The sequence below is a fragment of the Anopheles coustani genome, chromosome 3 (genome assembly GCF_943734705.1).
Source record: "Anopheles coustani chromosome 3, idAnoCousDA_361_x.2, whole genome shotgun sequence".
NCBI lineage: Eukaryota > Metazoa > Arthropoda > Insecta > Diptera > Culicidae > Anopheles > Anopheles coustani.
In genome coordinates, this window is record NC_071288.1 from 95,906,507 (window position 1) to 95,925,068 (window position 18,562).

An 18,562-nucleotide genomic window follows, 5' to 3' on the forward strand; every position below is an offset into this window, starting at 1 on the left:
TGATGCGAAGAAAATCAATGAAAAAGACGATAACTGGAACACTTTCTTCTACTGCGTGTGCAACAGTGAAAATACCTCTAACAAACTGAAAATATTCACTTATTTGATGAAGAAAGACGCTTTCGACTGTTTCGGTCAACTGGATTTCGAAAATCATAGTGTGTTTTATTATGCGTTGTTGAATAATGTTCTCGTTGCGGATCATATTATACGAAATGAGTTGACTGCAGGCAATTCTGTTTCGGTTAAAGAATGGGCTTCGATGTTTTCAAAACGCTTAAGTGAATCTAATCTAACGAGGACGAATATTGATAGATTTTTAACAGAATGGATGGAATATTCCACTTTGGATTCAAAACATGAAATTTATGTAGAAATTAAATCGAATTTGGGAAGGATGAGTTGATGGAGAATTAACAACAAACCCAAACGATGTGTTAATCAGTCGAGATAAATATATAAAACCGCGAAGTCAGATGTTTTCAATAAAATCGAGTTGTTCGCTTTAAAATAGAAGTCTTGTATAGTGGATACAATATTAATAGTACAACTGTGGTTACAAAAAAACCTAATCATTGCAAACTTGTACAAAAGCATTGTTAATGTATGGATAAACAAGTTATTGGATAATAAACTCGCATTTATATACTACCTCAAATAAACAACATGCTTGATAGTATTTGATCAAAATATCCGAAAGGGGTGTTGCTGCATTTGTGGTGAGTTCTTTCGCTCACAGGGCTTTGGTAGAGCACTTCAAGAATCAAAATATATAAATCAAAATGACAATTTTTATTATCCGCCCTAAGGACGGTGAAGTGTGGTTCTAGTTTGTGAGCCCTTCTATCGGTTCTTGCGCTCTAGGCAGGCAGAGTAAGTATAGTTAGTAGTAGTTTTCCAATGTCTTATTAACCTGTTTACTTTTTTTACGTCTTATTTTCATTCCACTAGGAGTAATTAAATCAAAAGTTGTCTGCTTAATCACGTTAATTCGTTACCACTTATTTGAGCCATTTTTCCACGGAAAGCATCTGAGTTTATTTTGGTGCATTACATTTATTGTAATTTTGTTGAGTTGTAGTTGACATTTCGTACTTCCGGATGCTTTGTTTCCCAACGACCTTTAGAACATCGTCTTTTCAGATTCGTAATAATTTAAAAACTGTCATACCTTATACTAATTTTTTTTAAAACTTATTCGAATGTACCTTCCCGAAAATGTAAAAGTGTTGGTGTTAAAAGTAATGTTATAAGTGAAAATAATATAATGGAACATAACTTCTCAGTTATTGTAACTATAAGTTAACGATTTCACCTGTTGAGAATTAATAGATTTGAAGAATGTGTACCGACCTTAAGAAAAGATCATGATAAATGGAGTGTTTGTTGAACTTGAACGCAGATACGTTGCCCTATCAACCGATGGCAGCGGGGGGGTCACGTTTTTCGTGACTCGGAGATCGTCTCGATCGCCTCCAGCTTAATGAATGCCACCGAGCAGCTGGCTCGTACTCGCGCAGCCGGAGCGCAGTTGCCGCCTCCGCTAAATCTGCTCGATCAGCACCGAATCGTTCGGATTGAGCTGGGCCAGTATCTGTTTTTCGATGTACCCCTCCGCGAGAAGGCCCGACATCACATACGGCTGCTAAATGTGCATCTTCACCAGCAGCCAGGACGAGTCCAGTTAGCGGCCCTCCTTCTGCTGCAGCTCCAACGCTTCCGGTAGATTGCTCTCCTGCAGCACCATGTTGATCTGGGTACTGCGGGCTGTTCTCGGGGAGCTTTTTCAAGCAGCCGACCAGCTGGCCGTACTGCTCCAAACCGTAAAGCCGTCTCGAGGTTCAGCTTCTTCAGCGATGCCTCCACCGTGATTTCCAGTTCCTTAAAGTGTCAGATGTAGTGGAGCAGGTGATCGGTTCCTCCGGGTCGGCCCAGCACAGTACAGTTGCGTCTTCTCCATGATGGCCAGCAGCTGCGGGTTGTCCCTCGTCCAGCAGATGGCCCACACGTCCTTTCGTTTGATGTTTTTTCTGACATGAAGAGAAAGAACTTGTATTGGCGATCAAATTACTTCCTCCGGAACTGGTGGCTTAGCAGATTGCGTCTGCTCGGCTGTTCTGCTTCTGCGCCAGTGGTCATCGAGGGACATCGTGGTGGTCGCGTTGTTGTCCACTAGCGCTCCCCCAAGTGCTGTCGCGTAACAACAGGTGTTCGGTACCGATCCGTGTTTAGGCGTGGAGTTGGCCGGTGACGCAGTGTGTTGACAGCGCAGAGCTTCTGCCGTAGCTTCACCATAGCCAGGAAGTGGTCCGAGTCGACGTTTGCGCCCCTGTACGTACGTACGTCGATGATGTCCGAGAAGTGCATTCCGTCTATTACAACGTGGTCTATTTGGGAATGGTGGTGGCTGTTTTGGTGATCCCCAGGTGTAGCTGAAACGAGGTTTGTGCTGGAAGAAGGTGCTACGGATGTTCGTGTGCCTCGAGGATGCGAAGTTCATGGTGGTGGACACTAAAGCTTCCAATCGTTGGCCCGTTTATATCGTTAACTATATAATCGTTTATAGCCCTTCTCTTGCCCGCCCTGAGCATTTAGATCTCCGATGACGATCTTCATCGTGTTGTGGTCAGCGGTCGTACTCCCTCCCGAGCTGTGTATAGAAGGCTGTGCACATTTATTATACTAACCTGCACATCCGGTCGTTGATCGTAAGTATGTTTGTAAACACATTGCAATACAACTGTCATAATAATGGCGGAGCAGAAAATAGCTTTGACCCGACCTATCTTTCAATCGATCTTGGGCGGGCTGCAGCTTCGTCCTAGTGGTGGGTACATCGAATCCCAATCCAACAAAAAGTCGTGAGATGATGTAAATCAATCAATGTCTGGAAATCGTTCATCCTTATCAGATTCCCACTAAATCAAAACTGATAAATTGCTTTTGCCGTAAAAAAAGCATTCTCACAGTAATGGTAGAAAATAGTTTCAAAACTTTTCTCGAAGTTAAGCATAATCGCGCAAAAAACTAAATCTTTTTCTAATCCATTCTACTCAGCGTTAGATTTGAGTTAACTAAAATCAATCTCAACATAGTCTCTAGATCGACTCCTTAGACTGGTGTCAGTGCTTTACCGCACGATCTTTTGACAGGCGAAAATGTATGGGATTTGACAGCTGCAAGGTTCGTACGATTTCTCCGCACGACAAAATCAAAATCATTTGATTTTATCGGATGGACGCATCCGATTTTATCTGTCAACAAAGTTGGACTTTATAAACTCGGAGTTGTGCCTTTCATCTAAGAAAAATAATAAAATTCATTTAATCGTCTTCGAATTTAAAAAATTACAGAAAAATTGGCGGACCTGTCGTCCGACAAAACATCGTGCGGTAAAGCAATGACACCAGCCTTACGTGACTAATTCGACTCACATCACTCGGGGTCCACACTGCAGCGCGACGTCGCCTGACAGGAGCTGAACTCCATATAAAAAAAACCTTGCGCGATGTCGCGCGAATCGCGCTAGATTTTTTTTGCATGAAGTTCAGCGCCTGTCAGGCGACGTCGCGCTGTAGTGTGGACCCGAGTCAAATTCGGATTTGGATAAATTCGGATCAAGACAGAGACGGATCGAATCTTTAGAATCCGTCAAATGGGATTCGAATCTTGAGTCTTCCGAATCCTGATTCTGCCAACTCTAGTCAAATCAGAAGTAACTTTGTTTTTCTGTGATGCAGTCGCTTTTTTGTGTTGTTGTGGAAAACATTTTGTTCCGCGCATAATTTCGTTCGGTTTTTCCAGCTGTGAATGTTAACTACAACTTCGTTTGCACCGGTAGCCGCATTATCATCTCAATGGCGTCTGCCGGAACCGATTCGAGCCAGAATTCGGGCCTTTTTTGAAGGTAAGTTCAAGAAAATCAATATAACATATCCAACATGTTTATGTTCGTAAAACAGGTTTTTAATAGCCGGTAGCAAAACATAAACAAACAAGACCTTCTCCATGATAAACAGATCTGGAAGACCACGAAGAATCCGATAAGCTAATGCTATACCACGTGCCTTTCATGGTTTCAATTTATTTACCTTTAATCTATCACCTCATCCTAATGAGCCGCTGTTATCACCGTTATCTACATTCGGAACAATGAACGAGAGATCACAACTACAGAAAACAGGGAATTCACCTTTTCCTACGCGCTCCTGATGTTCCTTGCACTCAATTTGATGGCGGTTTATTTAATTTGATTTATCTGGCGTGTGACGTCGCCCCAACATGGGTCGTTCATGTGCAGCCCACGATTAAATGTTTACACCGCATTCTTTTCCTTCACTCTACAACCAAAGCATTTAGGCAATAAACGAAACAGAGGATCATGAAAAATGCCCCCAACGATCACAGGGCAAGAACCGCCAGAAGACCGCAGCAATCGCAACTAATGCGTACGATATGTATCCATCCCATGGGGACAGGAAAGGGAGGTGCGGGTCCCCACCGTCCCAGTCAAGCATAAAACCACTTCGCAACTGAGACCAACCCGGCCGTACAAGTACGCGGTCCTTGCCAACACTGTGCACCAGTACCATTCGGAACGTTGATCGGATCGGAGCCCAAACTGGGAAAAACGAGGATCGTTCTCTTGAAGCTTGATCCCACGCGTGTGGTGTCCACGCAATTTATTATCGAGAAGGGGCGCGTTTATCGGAGTTGATTGGGCTTGCGGCCATTCGCCTTTTGGGCGGTTTAAGCTGGCGGGAACTGGTGCGACGTTTTGGTAGTTCAGTCCCCCAGGTTTTTCTCCGGTCAGTTTATTTATCCAGTGTTTTTACAACCGTACCGATTAATTTGATTACGGTGTCTCCGTTCGTGTGTGCGTTGGAACAATTCGGACCACTGACCACCGATTGCGTTCTGTTCGGATTTTTGGAGTGTATCCAGATGAAGCGGCGGGATGCTGGAACGATGGAGCGCAAGACGGGGATTCGTCGTTTTCGCAGTGCACGTACTTTAAGCCGTTCAACTGGTAAATATGTAAACATAAAGAATTTTCAATTTAACTGTGTCGTATTTAAAAGTTTAAACATTCACCTTTACAAAAATTAACTATTCTGTCGAGGCTCAAATACAGATTAAGTATGTTTAGTTTGGATAATTAGCTGACGAAAAATTCTAAAGGTTAACTGAAGGAGATATGTTCGTATCCGTCAGCATTATTTTTTTTTGCTTTACCACATAGTGCTTATTTCCTTTTGCTTTAACCACTGACTTAATTGCAAGGTTCCATTAACAAAGCGGTTGAGAACTCCTGATAAAGTCTCATCATCACCGTCAAAACCGGTTTGGTAATTCTTACAATTCTTTTTTGGTGCCCTATGTGAACCCCATGCAACATCAAAGCGATTGTATAAAATCGCAAAATGAATGTGACAGCATTCCAAGATGCGAGTTCTTTTGGGTGATGCTGATCGTAATTTATTGCTTACCTCATTGCTGAACTTACTGTGAATGCAGTCGTGTGCAGTTGCAGCGCGATTTGAAAGCTCACTTGCCATGATCTTGATCGATGAATCGCATCGCACGAAGGGCAGGATCAACAGCGTCCCAACGTATCGATCACCATAATGCGCTGTAATTGGTATCTAATTTAATTTTCCTTAACCGGACCTAATGAATAATGCAAGTCCAAGTTAATCTACACCTGATGCGATCGGTGTGTTTGGATTATATATGAAGATCAGGAATTTCGTCCGTATAATTTAAGTCATATTCAAGCCCTAGTCGAGATGCAAATAAATAAACCATATTTAGTAAAAAAAAGTTAGTTTCTACAAGCACACAAGAAAACTTCACGTCGGAAAGTATCGATCGTGCGTGTCCAATCGTGAGGAAGAACAAAGCGGTCGGCATTTCACCTTTATGTGCACAGTTTTAAACCCTCCCCGGCAACGTTAGATAAAAACATGCCGCCTGTTGTATGGTTGTGATATAAAGGATGGTTACCTGTTCCTAGCCCAGTATGGCAAATGCCACCAAGTTTTTATCAGAACACCAGCAGGTGTCGTTGCAATATATTTTGACCTGCATTTGAAGCGTGGCTTGTGCAATGCAAACCAGCATGTAGAATAAAAGTAGGTTAAACGATGTTGAGTACCAACATGGTCAAGATAAGAACACCGCATGAAGTAATGTTTTCCTTTCAGCGTTCCTGTGCATCCAAAATTGCACAAGAGTTTATCCATGCCATCTAGAAGAGGCTAAACATGATTTTGTTTAATGTTTAAAGAGATGCGAATTGCGCACACATCACATGCCACCAAAACTGCCGCACTCCAAAACGTATTGTTTCGCCTGCTGTTATCGGGTGTTGGTAATACTCTCGTAACACCATGCTATCGATCAACCTTAGTGTTCTTATCATCATACATTCGTATTTGCAGGGACGTGACCAAAGTGTCGATAAGAAATACTATGAAAACCACAAATACTGCTGCTCGAATGTTGTGTTTAATGTCAGGATAGACCAGAGTTTGTCAACCACCTTTAACAGCACGATAGAATTTTAGTAATTGAAAATACTAACAGAACCTTGAGTTAATTATTTGAATTGTGTACGTTTAAAACACGCTGCTCAAAAGTAATTGAATTTAAACACCGAACACTCCATCGATTGAGAATCACTGGGTGAGGCTATCACTTCTATCCAAAAGTCTGTCCGATAATACCGAAAGAGTGTTAGTGGTGTCACAAACGTTTAATCAAAGGGAACCTTACCCAATGGGAAGGGTTAAGCAATTCGTACGATCAGTCATACGATGGAGCGGTCCCAGGTAGGAAGGGGCTTCCGGTAGTCCGTTCTGAAAACTCCATCTCATTATCCTTCACCAGCCTAGTTCTTGGAGCCAACAGGTCTCCAACGTGGGAAAGTGTATTCCCCATTGACCATGTGACTATCTCTTCCTTCCGAAAACGATATCACGCGATGTTCGCAGGGTGACCAAATAAATCGCACTTAAAATATGTGTACCAAGTTGCACCGATTGCAACGATAACGATAAGAGTGTTTCCGTGTCGGTAGTTTTGATGCTGCAAGCCAAGCCGGCTGCAATTAGTGAACCTTAAACGATCTAGCGAGAAATATGTTGGCTTTGTCTAATGGAGGTACGGAAGGAAAGTTTTTGCGGACTCCAATCGAGCAGCAGAAACGCCGGAGACGGCTCGAGAAGCTACGCCGCATCCAGCACGACCATCGAATGCGCCTGATCGTGATCGTCCTCATCGGTAAGAGCCTGGGGAATCGTGTGAGGATTTCACAGGCGCCTCATTTTCGTCTATCGAACTCACGAGCGATAAGAGACAAATCAAGCGTAGAAATTAAATGCCAAAAACAAGCTTATCGTCAGGCAATAAAATAAACGTTGCTATTGGATGATAGATACAATCAATTTGAAAAAAGAAGCATACAATGATTTGCGGTAAACTGGTGGAAGCAAAAGTCAGGTCTTCAGCGCCACGTGATCAGTAAAATGGATTTAAATTGAACTGTGGAATCGGATTTGAATTGAAATATAGAAATGTGGGATTTATCCAGGGAAAACATAAAGAAAATAAGCAAACGAAATGGTTGCTTTAAAAACAAAGAGAAAAAATAACTTACGCTAAATCTTTGTTTATAATTCCCGATCATGGACTTCACGATCATGCCTTAGGTTTTCAAATGTTGTTAAAGAAACATTAATGTTCAATTAGTTGCCGATTATCATGTCGAACTAACATCGAGTGGTTTCCCTTTTTTTTTATTAAACCGGGGCTCTAGATGATAACTTACACGGCCTACTTGTCTTGCAGCACGAAACTCCCAAAGCATCGAATGCAAATCAAACGGAAACCAAAGGAACGTTTACCATATGCTAACTAACTTCTAGACAGCACACTCGAATATCAACTTACCACCCGGCGATAGCGACCTGTTCGTGACCAATTCGAAACGCCAGCATGTCGGTTATTGATATGTCAGTAGTAGCTCAGTGCTTGTCTAGGGCAGTCGATCGAAGAAGCGCCTCTATTTTGTATTAGTCGGCGTGAGGATAGCGTTCGCGCTTGCAAACGAAAGGAAAAGTAAATTTCCCCCAAATGGGAAAAGTGTAACCGGAGGTGCATAAGCCGATTCCTAGCGAAGCCATAGAAGGCTTGCCTTTTCTCAGTTGGCGTTGGGAAAGTGCAGAGTGTGAAGTTCTAATGCGAAAAGTATTCCCGTATTGAAGTATTGAAGCGGAATTATCAATAGCCTGGATTTAACCGAACTGGTCGTTGGGTTAGGGAAAACCATAGAATGCAATCATCACCCTTTGACTTTGTTGTTGCATTTCGCGGATGAGCCGATCGTACCAACCATGCTGTCATCATACTTCAAAATGGCGCACGCAATATTGCATCCTCGAAGCAAAAGGTTTTGGATAGTTTAGTGCGAAGCAACGAAAGCCATGTCAGTAGTCGAAGGACTAACGGGTACGTGCATATCGCGTGATAGCAGTGATACTGGCAGAGGCAGTGGCGGTTCGTCGTCACATGTGGATGTGGGAAGCGAAGGAAGCAATCCGGGGAATAGAGAGCGTTCAAGGAAGAAGCACCGTTCACTAATGGTTGCAGGTAATTTTATTTTTTTCTACGTCACTAAGACTCGTCTAAGCAAGTAAAGTGCGTTGTTAAAGTGGTAAAGTTGTTCATTCAACAAATCTTCTTATATGGACCGTTTCCGCCACTCAACACAACAACAACTCAAACATCCCAGGACCGGAAAACGATAACAGTTTCCGCAAAAATGCAAAATGATCTGCCAGGCGACTGTTTCGCCATTTGTGATAAGCTTCGGCGCAATCCATTCCAAATTCCAGTTACCGCAAATAGCGTTGGTTGGTGTGATAACCATGATATTGCACGCATTTCTTTTCTAAGAATATAAACTAGATATAAACTTCAACAAAGGGAAAAGTGGAGACCGATAGAATGTTGCGGTCATATTCTTATATGATAAGATTTTTAGCCGGTACAGCCAATTGACCTACTACTTGAACCCTTCATGTTACCGAAAAAGGGCCGCTGAAGTTTCACTTGGATAATTTGAATCTACCGATACGTCTTCTACACCGAACCATCGACAAGCGGAACTTGGAGACTTTTATCTGAGAGAGAGAGACCTTGAATATTTGTGGATTCATCATTCTGATTCATTTAGATTTAAAAACAAACATAACGACGGTGGCGCTCCACTGACGTGATGTAATGGTAAAATCGTTGGCCAACGGGAGGAACCGGAGTGGAGCGGCAGGCGATTATTTCTCACGTTTCAATCAATATACTGACCGACTTGTTGAACGAGTGATCGCAGGCATTTTTCCGCACACTCCCGAGGCGAGAAAATGTTTAGTTAACGCCGGAAAATGAAACGATCGTCGACGCGAGTAAACAGCATAAGACGCCAGCATCGGATCTCGCACGCCAGCCCCCATGATGCAATCTGCCGGGTAACAATAGGAGGCTAGGGGTGAGATGAGAGGGGTGGGGGGGGGGGGGGGGGGGGGAGTTGGGAATGTGGAGATTACCACGTCGAGATACATGGAGAAACGGGTATGACGTTCTCAGTCAACCTTGCGATCCACCATGTGCACTCGAGAACTCGGCAATAAACTGCTACACTGGTCTATATCTGGAGTCCCTACCGGCCAGTCCGAGTCGACTCAAGTGGTCCAACTGTTTCGGGATAGCGAATTCCTGGCCGGCGCGGAATAAAATGGGTATATTGCAAGGTGCATGATTGGATATTCTCCCGCAAACGATCAAGTCAAGTTATTACACAATTTATGAACACGATTCACGCGTTATTCTTGGTAAATATCCTAACCTAAAAATCATGAAGGCCACATGCCTTAAAGAACACATTTTCCCTCACGACAAGGGATGATGCGTGTTTGGTATGAAGATACCGGTAATACATAAAAAAACACACTAAAAAGCCTCCACCTAAAATTGCCACCAAATAAAAACCCTAAGACCGCACCTAGTTTGGCAACTCCACACCTTTCGCTCGCTGTTGGCGCGAAAGGAGTGGCGTTAGTTTTAAAATCCCCGGTAATGCGATAATGCACGTGTCCTTGGGTTGGCAAAATGTTTAATATAATAATGGTTTCATTTGAACGGCAAACGTTTGTTTCGGAAAAGCGTCCACAACGTGCGGCGTAGGCCCCATGTAGGCTAATTTTAACCCGCGCCCCGCGGGTCGGAACCGTCAGCTTTAACGTATACCGCAATTAGCACGATTTCCGAACGTTTATGAACCGTTTACACCGTCACCGGCACAAATTAAAACAGATTGGTGAACGGAAGTGTAATTTCAGTAAATCCTATTCTGATCTAATTCGTAATCGAGTCCCCACGTGGAAGGTTTCTCGAAGTTCGAATGAGCTAAATCGAGATCTAATCACATTCAGAACATGAGTATTATTGATTCCTTTATTTCTCTATCTTTTTCTTTACATGAACGACTCTGCAGTGGTGACGTTCATGGTTATGGGCGTTATTGGCTACATGGTAAACGCAGTCTACGGAGCCATGTTCACCTCAGGCAACGAATCTACGACGGAGGGTCTCCTCTATCCGATGTAAGTACAGCTGGTTGTTGCTTTGGTTTGTTTTAAATTCCTCCATTCTCTTTTGCAGCGAATCGGAAACACGCGAACGGAAGTCGCTGGACGGGATGTGGAACTTTGTGCGCTCGGATAGCAACCACCCATCGCAGGGCATTCGGGAGAAGTGGTTTAGTGACGATCTGGCACGGTTCCGGAAGACGATCGATATGCCCGTCCCGGGGAGTTACAACGACATCACGGAAGACGCGGCACTGCGCGATCACGTTGGAACGGTCTGGTACGATCGGAAGTTCTTCGTCCCCCGGGCGTGGGAGAAGAGTGGTGATCGGGTTTTTATACGTTTCGGATCCGTCCACTACGATGCGATTGTGGTAAGACAGAAGACGACCATTTGAGCTGTTCCAAGTCATATATAGTAACATTGTTTTTTTGTTGCCTTGTAGTGGATTAACGGAGTGCAGGTTGCGAAGCACGAAATAGGTCACCTGCCGTTCGAAGCGGAGGTCACGAAGGTGCTGAAGTATGGTGCAGAGAACCGTATCACAGTGCTGTGCGATAATGTGCTGCTTCAAGTGACCATCCCCCAGGGGAAGGTGGACAACCAGGCCATGTAAAGAGAATGCTTCTAACTCGTCTCCATACAAACAGAAATAAATATCCTTTTTTTAATCCTCCCCACAGTGACAATGGAGTGGAGTTGGTCCAATCGTACACGTTCGATTTCTTCAATTACGCCGGAATTCATCGATCGGTCTTCCTCTACACGGTACCTCAAATTCACATCCGAGACGTCGTGGTCCACACCGATTACAAAGGCAACGAGGGTCACGTAGACTACCAGATTGTGGCAAGCACAAACGAAACGGATGATTTGCAGGTGTTGGTGCAGTTGTACGATCGTAACGGAACGGTCGTCGGGAACGATAGCTCCGAGGGGACACTGCAGGGGACGGTCGTTATCCCGGAGGTGAAACTTTGGTGGCCGTATCTGATGGATCCCGAACCGGGTTACCTTTACACGATGGAGATCACACTTTCAACATCAAAGTCAAACAAATCTCCCAAAGGTAAAGAAGGAGCTGCTGAGAAGAGGGTGTTGGATGTCTACCGGACGAAGGTTGGCATTCGGATGTTGGCGTGGAATAACACTTCGTTCCTGATCAACGAGAAACCGATCTATTTCAGAGGTTTTGGACGCCACGAGGATTCAGATGTATGAATGAGCGAGGGGTTCGTTCTTTGAAGAGATATTGATCCTCCTTTCTTGCTCCTTCTCCTTCAGATACGTGGCAAGGGATTAGATTATGCGTTACTAACCAAAGACTTTAATTTGCTCAAATGGGTCGGTGCCAATGCGTACCGGACATCTCACTATCCCTACTCTGAGGAAAGCATGCAGTTCGCGGACGAGCACGGAATCATGATCATCGACGAATGTCCAAGCGTGGACACTGAGTAAGTCATTCAAATAGGGTCCTTTCCAACTATTTTAAAAAACGCCTGCCTATCTCCATGTTTCAGGAACTATTCGCAGATTCTATTGCAAAAGCATAAATCCAGCATCGAGCAACTTATCCACCGAGATCGAAACCATCCCAGTGTGGTGATGTGGTCAATCGCCAACGAACCACGCACTAGTCAAAGCAAAGCCAACGCGTACTTTGCCGCAGTAGCTGAGTATACGAAAAAGTTGGACCCCACGCGGCCAATAACAGCCGCCATTGCGGTCCACGTTAACGACGATCTAGCGGTGAGTTGTCTCGCAAAAAAATGGGTGTGAAAAAAAAGTTTTCTCGATTCGCAGCCGGTAGGATTCGAACCTACGCTCCCAGAGGGAATCTGATTTCGAGTCAGACGCCTTAACCACTCGGCCACGACTGCTTCATGAAGGCCGGGTGCCAAACTGCTAATATAAAACGGTATTTAATACACATATTCATGTTCATTTTTCACATTTCCAACTTCAAGGCACAACATTTGGATATCGTCAGTTTTAACCGGTACAATGCGTGGTACTCCAATGCCGGCCGGCTCAACATGATCACCAACCGAGTGGTGGAAGAAGCGCAAGCGTGGAACAAAAAGCACAACAAGCCGGTGCTAATGTCCGAGTACGGTGCCGATACGATGGAAGGCCTCCACATGGTAAGTGGACCGCGACAAGTACAATCGAAAGAAACATGAATTGCACACAGTGATTTGATACTTTCAGCTTCCTGCGTACATCTGGTCAGAAGACTATCAAACACGCGTCTTCAGCCAGCACTTTAAGGCGTTCGACGCACTGCGGAAGCAGCAATTCTTCATCGGCGAGTTTGTGTGGAACTTTGCCGACTTCAAAACGGCCCAAAGTAAAGATAAATTTCACGCCACGGACGGACCGGATGGCCCCGACGATGAAGCTAACGATTTTCCCTATCTTACAGCGTACACCCGCGTCGGGGGTAACAAGAAGGGTATCTTCACCAGGAACCGCCAACCGAAGGCGGCCGCCTATCTCCTACGGCAACGCTACCATGCCCTTGGTGAGCTTGGTAAAAGCCACTTGCCGGATGACCTGTTCCTGTACACCGTTCCAGACGACACGATGGCCAAAGAGCGTACTGAGCTGTAAATCGAAACCTACCTTAGACATTGCGGAGTATTCGAGAATGTTTTTTGACGTTTTCTTCCATTTACGAATTGATTAAATATACCTTTGTAATACAACCTCTTGTGTTTGTATATTGTTTATGCCTTATGTAATATTTCTTATGAGGTACTTCTTGATCGAGGCAACAACTATCTTCGGTGTTGAAGATTTGTGAACACCAGTTCGTTAAGATCTACTGGCTGAGTTTCGTTTTCAGGCGGTTCAACTATTCGCAGACACTCGTCGGCAAACTCCACGAAAAGCGGTTCCATCATTGCCACGCGTATGGCGTTCATACCATCGCGACCGTTATCAACTTCTTTCAGTAAACGCCTCAGATGAGGATTTTGCAGCAGATTTTTCAGTTGTTCGCTTTGTCCTAAGGAGGTAAGGAAAGTCAATATTAGTTGAACGGGCTTTACTCTTTGTTGGTATGGTTACCGACTTACCGAGTAGCTCAAGTTTTCCTTGTGGCACGGTGTCAACGGTTGGGAAAAGGATCGTTTTTTTTGGGACACGATCTTCTCGGAATGTTGCCTGTACCTCACCTGGAAGGGCTGCTGGTTCACATGGTTGTTCCTGATGTGTTTTGTAGCATATTACAGAACAGCTACAAGAGAAAATATTCGTTGTTACACTTCACAGCAGTGGGCCTTTATGTAACGATGGTACTTACTAGGGAATATTGCAGGTTTTGCATTTATATTTCCGATCATTTTGCTTACAAATTCCACACGTTCCATCCATGCTTTCACCACAAACAAATGAATCAAAACAATCGCTCAGATGCTTTGTAAACGTCAAACGGGTAGTCAGTTATTCGAATAATTTCTGCTAGAAGCTACGAAAAAAATTAAATAAAGTTGCCCTTATGTTTACTGTGATAGAAGTTAATTTTTTGAGTCTACATGAAATCGTATTGATGGAGTTTTTATAAGAAAATAATGGAATGATCAGTACAAGTTTCGATCCAGCCAATGTAAACGAACGATGCTCCGTTTGACGTTTAACGAAATCGTGACGGTTAAAAAAACGATTATATTGGATTCAAATGAATATTTAACCACTTTACTTTTAACAATTTCTACTTCCCATTACGAATTGAAAATGTGTAAAGTTCAAAATCCCAGAAAATATCCACTTGAATGAGAAAAACGCATTGTTCGATTGATCAAAATGACGAAGCGTTCAAATGCTGCAATAACCACTGCCTTCCACACAGCCCCAGTGGCCTAATGGACAAGGCACCGGCCTCCTAAGCCGGGGATTGTGGGTTCGAGTCCCATCTGGGGTAACCAGCGTACGACGCTCTTTTTTGTTGCTATTTATACCACAGCTGGCCCAACCAGCTTCTAACAATCTTTTTTCATGGAACCTATCACGAAATTACGGAAATATTAGCAAAGTCCCGTGATTTCAGTCACCCGGTCGTGGAGGACCCACCAAAAAACGTGCGGGTTGAGATCAAAGCCGTGCGAAACATATGAATGGGCCACAAGCGTGCGCAAATGAGCCAAGCACGTTCACGGATGTCATGGGAGCCACGAAACAGGTTTCCAAAAAGGTTATCATCCAAACACTTCTCCCCCCAGTCGAGTGTTGGTGGGGAAATGTTTTCGTGCAGCACGGGGTCAGTTAGCGCCGATATGCTTAAAATTCCCGGTCTCCTATATTCACATCCGCTTCGCTAGGTACCTATCCCTTCCAGTTTGCGCCGCGGTTGATGACATTTTAGTGTCGTGGATCCGGTAGTCGTCTGCGTGCTTGCATTGCGTAATCGACATTCAACCGGAATTGATCCAGGCGATCATGATCGGTACGCAATGAGACAAAGCGCAACGAACTGCCTTTCGTTTATAGAGCTTAGTGTTATGTAGGCGATACGGGTGTCACACCGTTTTTCGCCACCATGTCGCAAACCGTTGGTAAATTAAGATATTTGGAGAGAGTTAACAATGAGCCGCCAAGGAAGGTAACGCGTATGGGTGTCGAACAGTAAGTGAGACAAGTACAATCCACAGTTGAAATTGTACTGTCTAGTATTCAAACAATGGAACTGTAGCGCGCGGTAATTGAAATATTAACATGTTTTCTTAATTAGTATAGGAAAAACAAATAAATCTTGGTTTGTTAAAAAAAAAACAGTTGATTATATTCAAAAATAATGATAAGAATGGATAATGAGTTTGGTTCGTAGCGAGACATGCAACGCCGTTGTTGGAAATGTTGAGTGACCAGTTTGTTTCGATAAGATCCTCCACGAGGTAGTGAGCTAACTACTATTCTTTTTTTCCGCTTTCGACGATTTTGTAAACTACTTCCGTCTCTACTAAATCAAAACCGGTGGAGAATGAGCGCAGCTTCACCGCTTGGCTGTTTGGTATGTCGATATCACACGTCGATTTCCATTCCCATAGCTCTGGAACACCCTTTTTGCACGCGACCTCTTTAGGGTGCAGATACACGTCGAATGTCGTTGGGTTATCAATGGCTGGCAAAAAACTGATCGACGATATGATCTGTCGCATAACATTGCGTATCTCGGATTGGACTACTTTCACATCCTTGTGTGAGATTGGTTCTGAGTTCTCGTTACAGGTATAGTCGTCTTCATGTTTAATGCTAAAGTCCCAGCGTTCGATAACCTTCCGCGTCGGTATATCGAACAGAACCATACTTATACGTTCCAATTTCTCCTGCGGCAACCACTCTGAAATGTTAACAACGATATGATGAACAGAGGAAAGTAAGTTTTTGCCGGTATCGTATCTTACCTTCTACCGTTTTGAGCACTTTATTCAAGAATTCCTGCACGCGTGCATTTTTTGTAACAAGTAACTGAATCCCATATTCATCCTGGAACTTAAATTCTGTTTGTGGGTAAATTCCTCGCTGGAAAAGGATCGAGTTGATTCCATAATCTGAAAAGAACATTCAATGAAACGCCATTTCACAGGTTCTTTCTTTGTTGGCGGTTTACGACTTTACTTACTTAAGTATTGTGCTACAGTTTTCGCCGATCCCTTAATGGTGATGCAATTTGCTTGAGTAGTCATGCCTCTAGCCAACGTATGCCAAGTGCAACACCCAATGAAACACTTAAAATACCAGAAAACACAAAATTCTAAGCAAGGACGAAAGATTGAACCCAAGGATAGTAACAACAAATCAACAAAACCGGCGCCACTTTCAAAAACGTCAAACTTCAGTCTGACAACCTTCTTAAGCTGCCTGTACACGATGTCTGCCAAGAATAAAACGACGTTTGACACCTCTTTAAACGTCAAACTGGTAAGCATAACGAAAATTGTACTATTTTATGTGGGCAAGTACTTTTTGTAAGCATAGTTATGCAAATAGCTACTTTAAAAACTGTTGCAATCAAGAAAGATATCGATAATATTTTAAATGTATCTACGGAGGAACTCGTTACAAGACCTAATTTCCTGAACAGAACTTGCGAAACTTTTTTCTTGTCAATAGAGAAGCTGGACAAATTTGACCGTTGAGGCCCCCCAGGGATGAGCAAAGAAAATGCAAAATTATTTACTATTGGGTACAGTTTGTGCAATGTTTTTCGTCGAATCTATGCCACTGGGGAGCAATTAATTTTAGTGGCAAGCCATGGCAAACTAGCCACTCTACGAATGCGAAAGATCAATCGAGCGTGAAAATAATTGCTTGCTTTTCTTTTGACTGAAATCAAAATAAATAAATAAATCAAACTAACTTTAATTCCGACTTTAAAGTGGTTTGCAGCTCGTTTGCTGGATAACGTGCTTCGTTTGATGTGAGGCTCCCATAATGTCCCGGACTTTCCCCGAGGGCTGCCGAGTGGTTTTAAATCTCCAAGGCTTTGTCAAAATACATCTGCCTTTGTATGCTAATAGCCATCGATCAAATACATGGTCCATGTTGCGATGCCTTTTTTCCCCACCGCCCACATTGTTGTAGATAAAAAGTGGCCCATCTCTAATCCATCATCGGATTAGCGGAGCAAAAACTGGTCTATCCCCAAGGGACATTTTTCCATCCAACCAACCTCGTCGGTAGTAGCAGTGCTAGTAGGTGAATATATTTAGAAACTCGAGGGAAAAGTGCATCCGGAAAGAATGCTACGCTGCGCTCGGTTCCATCGTCCACGTGGAGCACATCTTTTTGTGTGATTTTCGGTCCAATGGATTCGGGCTAGTTAGAAAACATGACACGGGGTAAAAACGTGTCATCAGCAGCTACTCCGCCATGGAAAAGCGCACATCAAACGAGCCCCTCGGTGGCCACTGTCGTCAGCTTCGAAGCTTACATTTTAAACGATTCCATCAACCTTTTAGGTTGACTGGGTTATTTTGATTCACCGACCGCTAGCGGCCTATTGAAGCTTTTCGCAATTCGTGTGGAAGTTTCATGATCCGATTAGAGTATATCGCAAAAAGAAAACCTCAAAGATTGAGTGGTGGAAAATGTAAAAAAATTGTGTTGATGGTTTATCACAAGAGGAACTTTAGCAACCTACATCTCTGTAATCATATGTAACACCAGTACGCATTGTAACGCGCGGTCATACAAGAGGCTCGTTGGTCTAGGGGTATGATTCTCGCTTCGGGTGCGAGAGGTCCCGGGTTCAAATCCCGGACGAGCCCCAAGTTGCAGAGATATTTTTTGCCCGACGGAACGTTTTCCTTTCTCTCCCACTACTCCCACTTTTACTTTTCTTTTACATATATCCGGTTTGCTTGCCGGTGCGTGCCTTCATCATAACCAAAAAAAACAAACTCTATGACACAATTCTTCTCCTACTCCTTTTCGCTACTTTCGCTTCTCCCTTCACTGTCAACGGTCGTTACAAGGTCGTCGCACGCACTTTCGTGCCTTTCCGTTAGCCCACCAAAGCACCTTGCCCGGCTAGAAGAGCGTCGACCTCAATCCTAGACACACACGCATTCCCATCGTCGTGGCGACTAATCCGGCATCCCCCAACATACTTTGCATATTTGCTTTGCTTACTTTCTTCGTGCGTACGTCTTGGCGGCCGACTACGATGACGAAATGGCTCCATTCATATCAGGTCTTGCGAAACTGAATACCTGATTCGTGGTTGGATTTTAGTACTTGGAAGAAAGAAAAGATTTATGGACTCGCATGTGAATCGATCGTAGGGACAACAAATACCTTTCTCACAGTACATTTCATGTATGTAAAATGAAGCAATGTTTTGGAAAACAAAAAGGATATTTGTATCTACAAAAAATAAATCTTAGAAAAGTATAGCGTTCTTACTCAG

General features: G+C 43.7%; 3 protein-coding genes and 3 non-coding genes across 6 annotated transcripts; 3 read left to right on the forward strand and 3 right to left on the reverse strand.

Annotated features, from left to right (window-relative positions):
- The first annotated feature begins 3,780 nt into the window (after window positions 1–3,780).
- Window positions 3,781–13,358, forward strand: LOC131260832 (beta-glucuronidase). The gene is made up of 10 exons (XM_058262665.1): window positions 3,781–3,907; window positions 10,553–10,661; window positions 10,720–11,020; window positions 11,093–11,259; window positions 11,331–11,862; window positions 11,932–12,104; window positions 12,171–12,399; window positions 12,618–12,794; window positions 12,862–13,000; window positions 13,076–13,358. The coding sequence occupies exons 1-10, from the start codon at window positions 3,811–3,813 to the stop codon at window positions 13,261–13,263; spliced, it is 2,112 nt and encodes a 703-aa protein (XP_058118648.1). The 5' UTR covers window positions 3,781–3,810; the 3' UTR covers window positions 13,264–13,358.
- Trnas-cga (transfer RNA serine (anticodon CGA)) lies at window positions 12,449–12,530 on the reverse strand. The gene has a single exon. It is a non-coding gene; the product is annotated as a tRNA-Ser (tRNA).
- Window positions 13,343–14,045, reverse strand: LOC131260850 (zinc finger HIT domain-containing protein 3). The gene is made up of 3 exons (XM_058262687.1): window positions 13,958–14,045; window positions 13,731–13,891; window positions 13,343–13,660 (listed from the first exon to the last, which is right to left on the reverse strand). The coding sequence occupies exons 1-3, from the start codon at window positions 14,026–14,028 to the stop codon at window positions 13,431–13,433; spliced, it is 462 nt and encodes a 153-aa protein (XP_058118670.1). The 5' UTR covers window positions 14,029–14,045; the 3' UTR covers window positions 13,343–13,430.
- A 457-nt stretch (window positions 14,046–14,502) lies between these two features.
- Trnar-ccu (transfer RNA arginine (anticodon CCU)) lies at window positions 14,503–14,575 on the forward strand. The gene has a single exon. It is a non-coding gene; the product is annotated as a tRNA-Arg (tRNA).
- Window positions 14,576–15,414: 839 nt separating this feature from the next.
- On the reverse strand, window positions 15,415–16,460 carry LOC131260848 (mitotic spindle assembly checkpoint protein MAD2A). Its single transcript, XM_058262685.1, has 3 exons — window positions 16,274–16,460; window positions 16,056–16,202; window positions 15,415–15,991 (listed from the first exon to the last, which is right to left on the reverse strand). The coding sequence occupies exons 1-3, from the start codon at window positions 16,335–16,337 to the stop codon at window positions 15,561–15,563; spliced, it is 642 nt and encodes a 213-aa protein (XP_058118668.1). The 5' UTR covers window positions 16,338–16,460; the 3' UTR covers window positions 15,415–15,560.
- A 1,389-nt stretch (window positions 16,461–17,849) lies between these two features.
- Trnap-cgg (transfer RNA proline (anticodon CGG)) lies at window positions 17,850–17,921 on the forward strand. The gene has a single exon. It is a non-coding gene; the product is annotated as a tRNA-Pro (tRNA).
- Window positions 17,922–18,562: the final 641 nt, after the last annotated feature.

Bases quoted from the DNA above. Each gene is read 5' to 3' on its own strand.
- LOC131260848 (XM_058262685.1), bottom strand. From the start codon at position 16,337: ATGACTACTCAAGCAAATTGCATCACCATTAAGGGATCGGCGAAAACT. The intron at 16,203-16,273 runs GTAAGTAAAGTC...TGTTCTTTTCAG, and splicing joins AACTGTAGCACAATACTTAA to ATTATGGAATCAACTCGATC. The intron at 15,992-16,055 runs GTAAGATACGAT...TTAACATTTCAG, and splicing joins AGTGCTCAAAACGGTAGAAG to AGTGGTTGCCGCAGGAGAAA.
- LOC131260832 (XM_058262665.1), top strand. From the start codon at position 3,811: ATGTTAACTACAACTTCGTTTGCACCGGTAGCCGCATTATCATCTCAA. The intron at 11,863-11,931 runs GTATGAATGAGC...CTTCTCCTTCAG, and splicing joins GACGCCACGAGGATTCAGAT to ATACGTGGCAAGGGATTAGA. The intron at 12,105-12,170 runs GTAAGTCATTCA...TCCATGTTTCAG, and splicing joins TGTCCAAGCGTGGACACTGA to GAACTATTCGCAGATTCTAT.
- LOC131260850 (XM_058262687.1), bottom strand. From the start codon at position 14,028: ATGGATGGAACGTGTGGAATTTGTAAGCAAAATGATCGGAAATATAAA. The intron at 13,892-13,957 runs GTAAGTACCATC...TTTCTCTTGTAG, and splicing joins AAAACCTGCAATATTCCCTA to CTGTTCTGTAATATGCTACA. The intron at 13,661-13,730 runs GTAAGTCGGTAA...TTACCTCCTTAG, and splicing joins AGGAAAACTTGAGCTACTCG to GACAAAGCGAACAACTGAAA.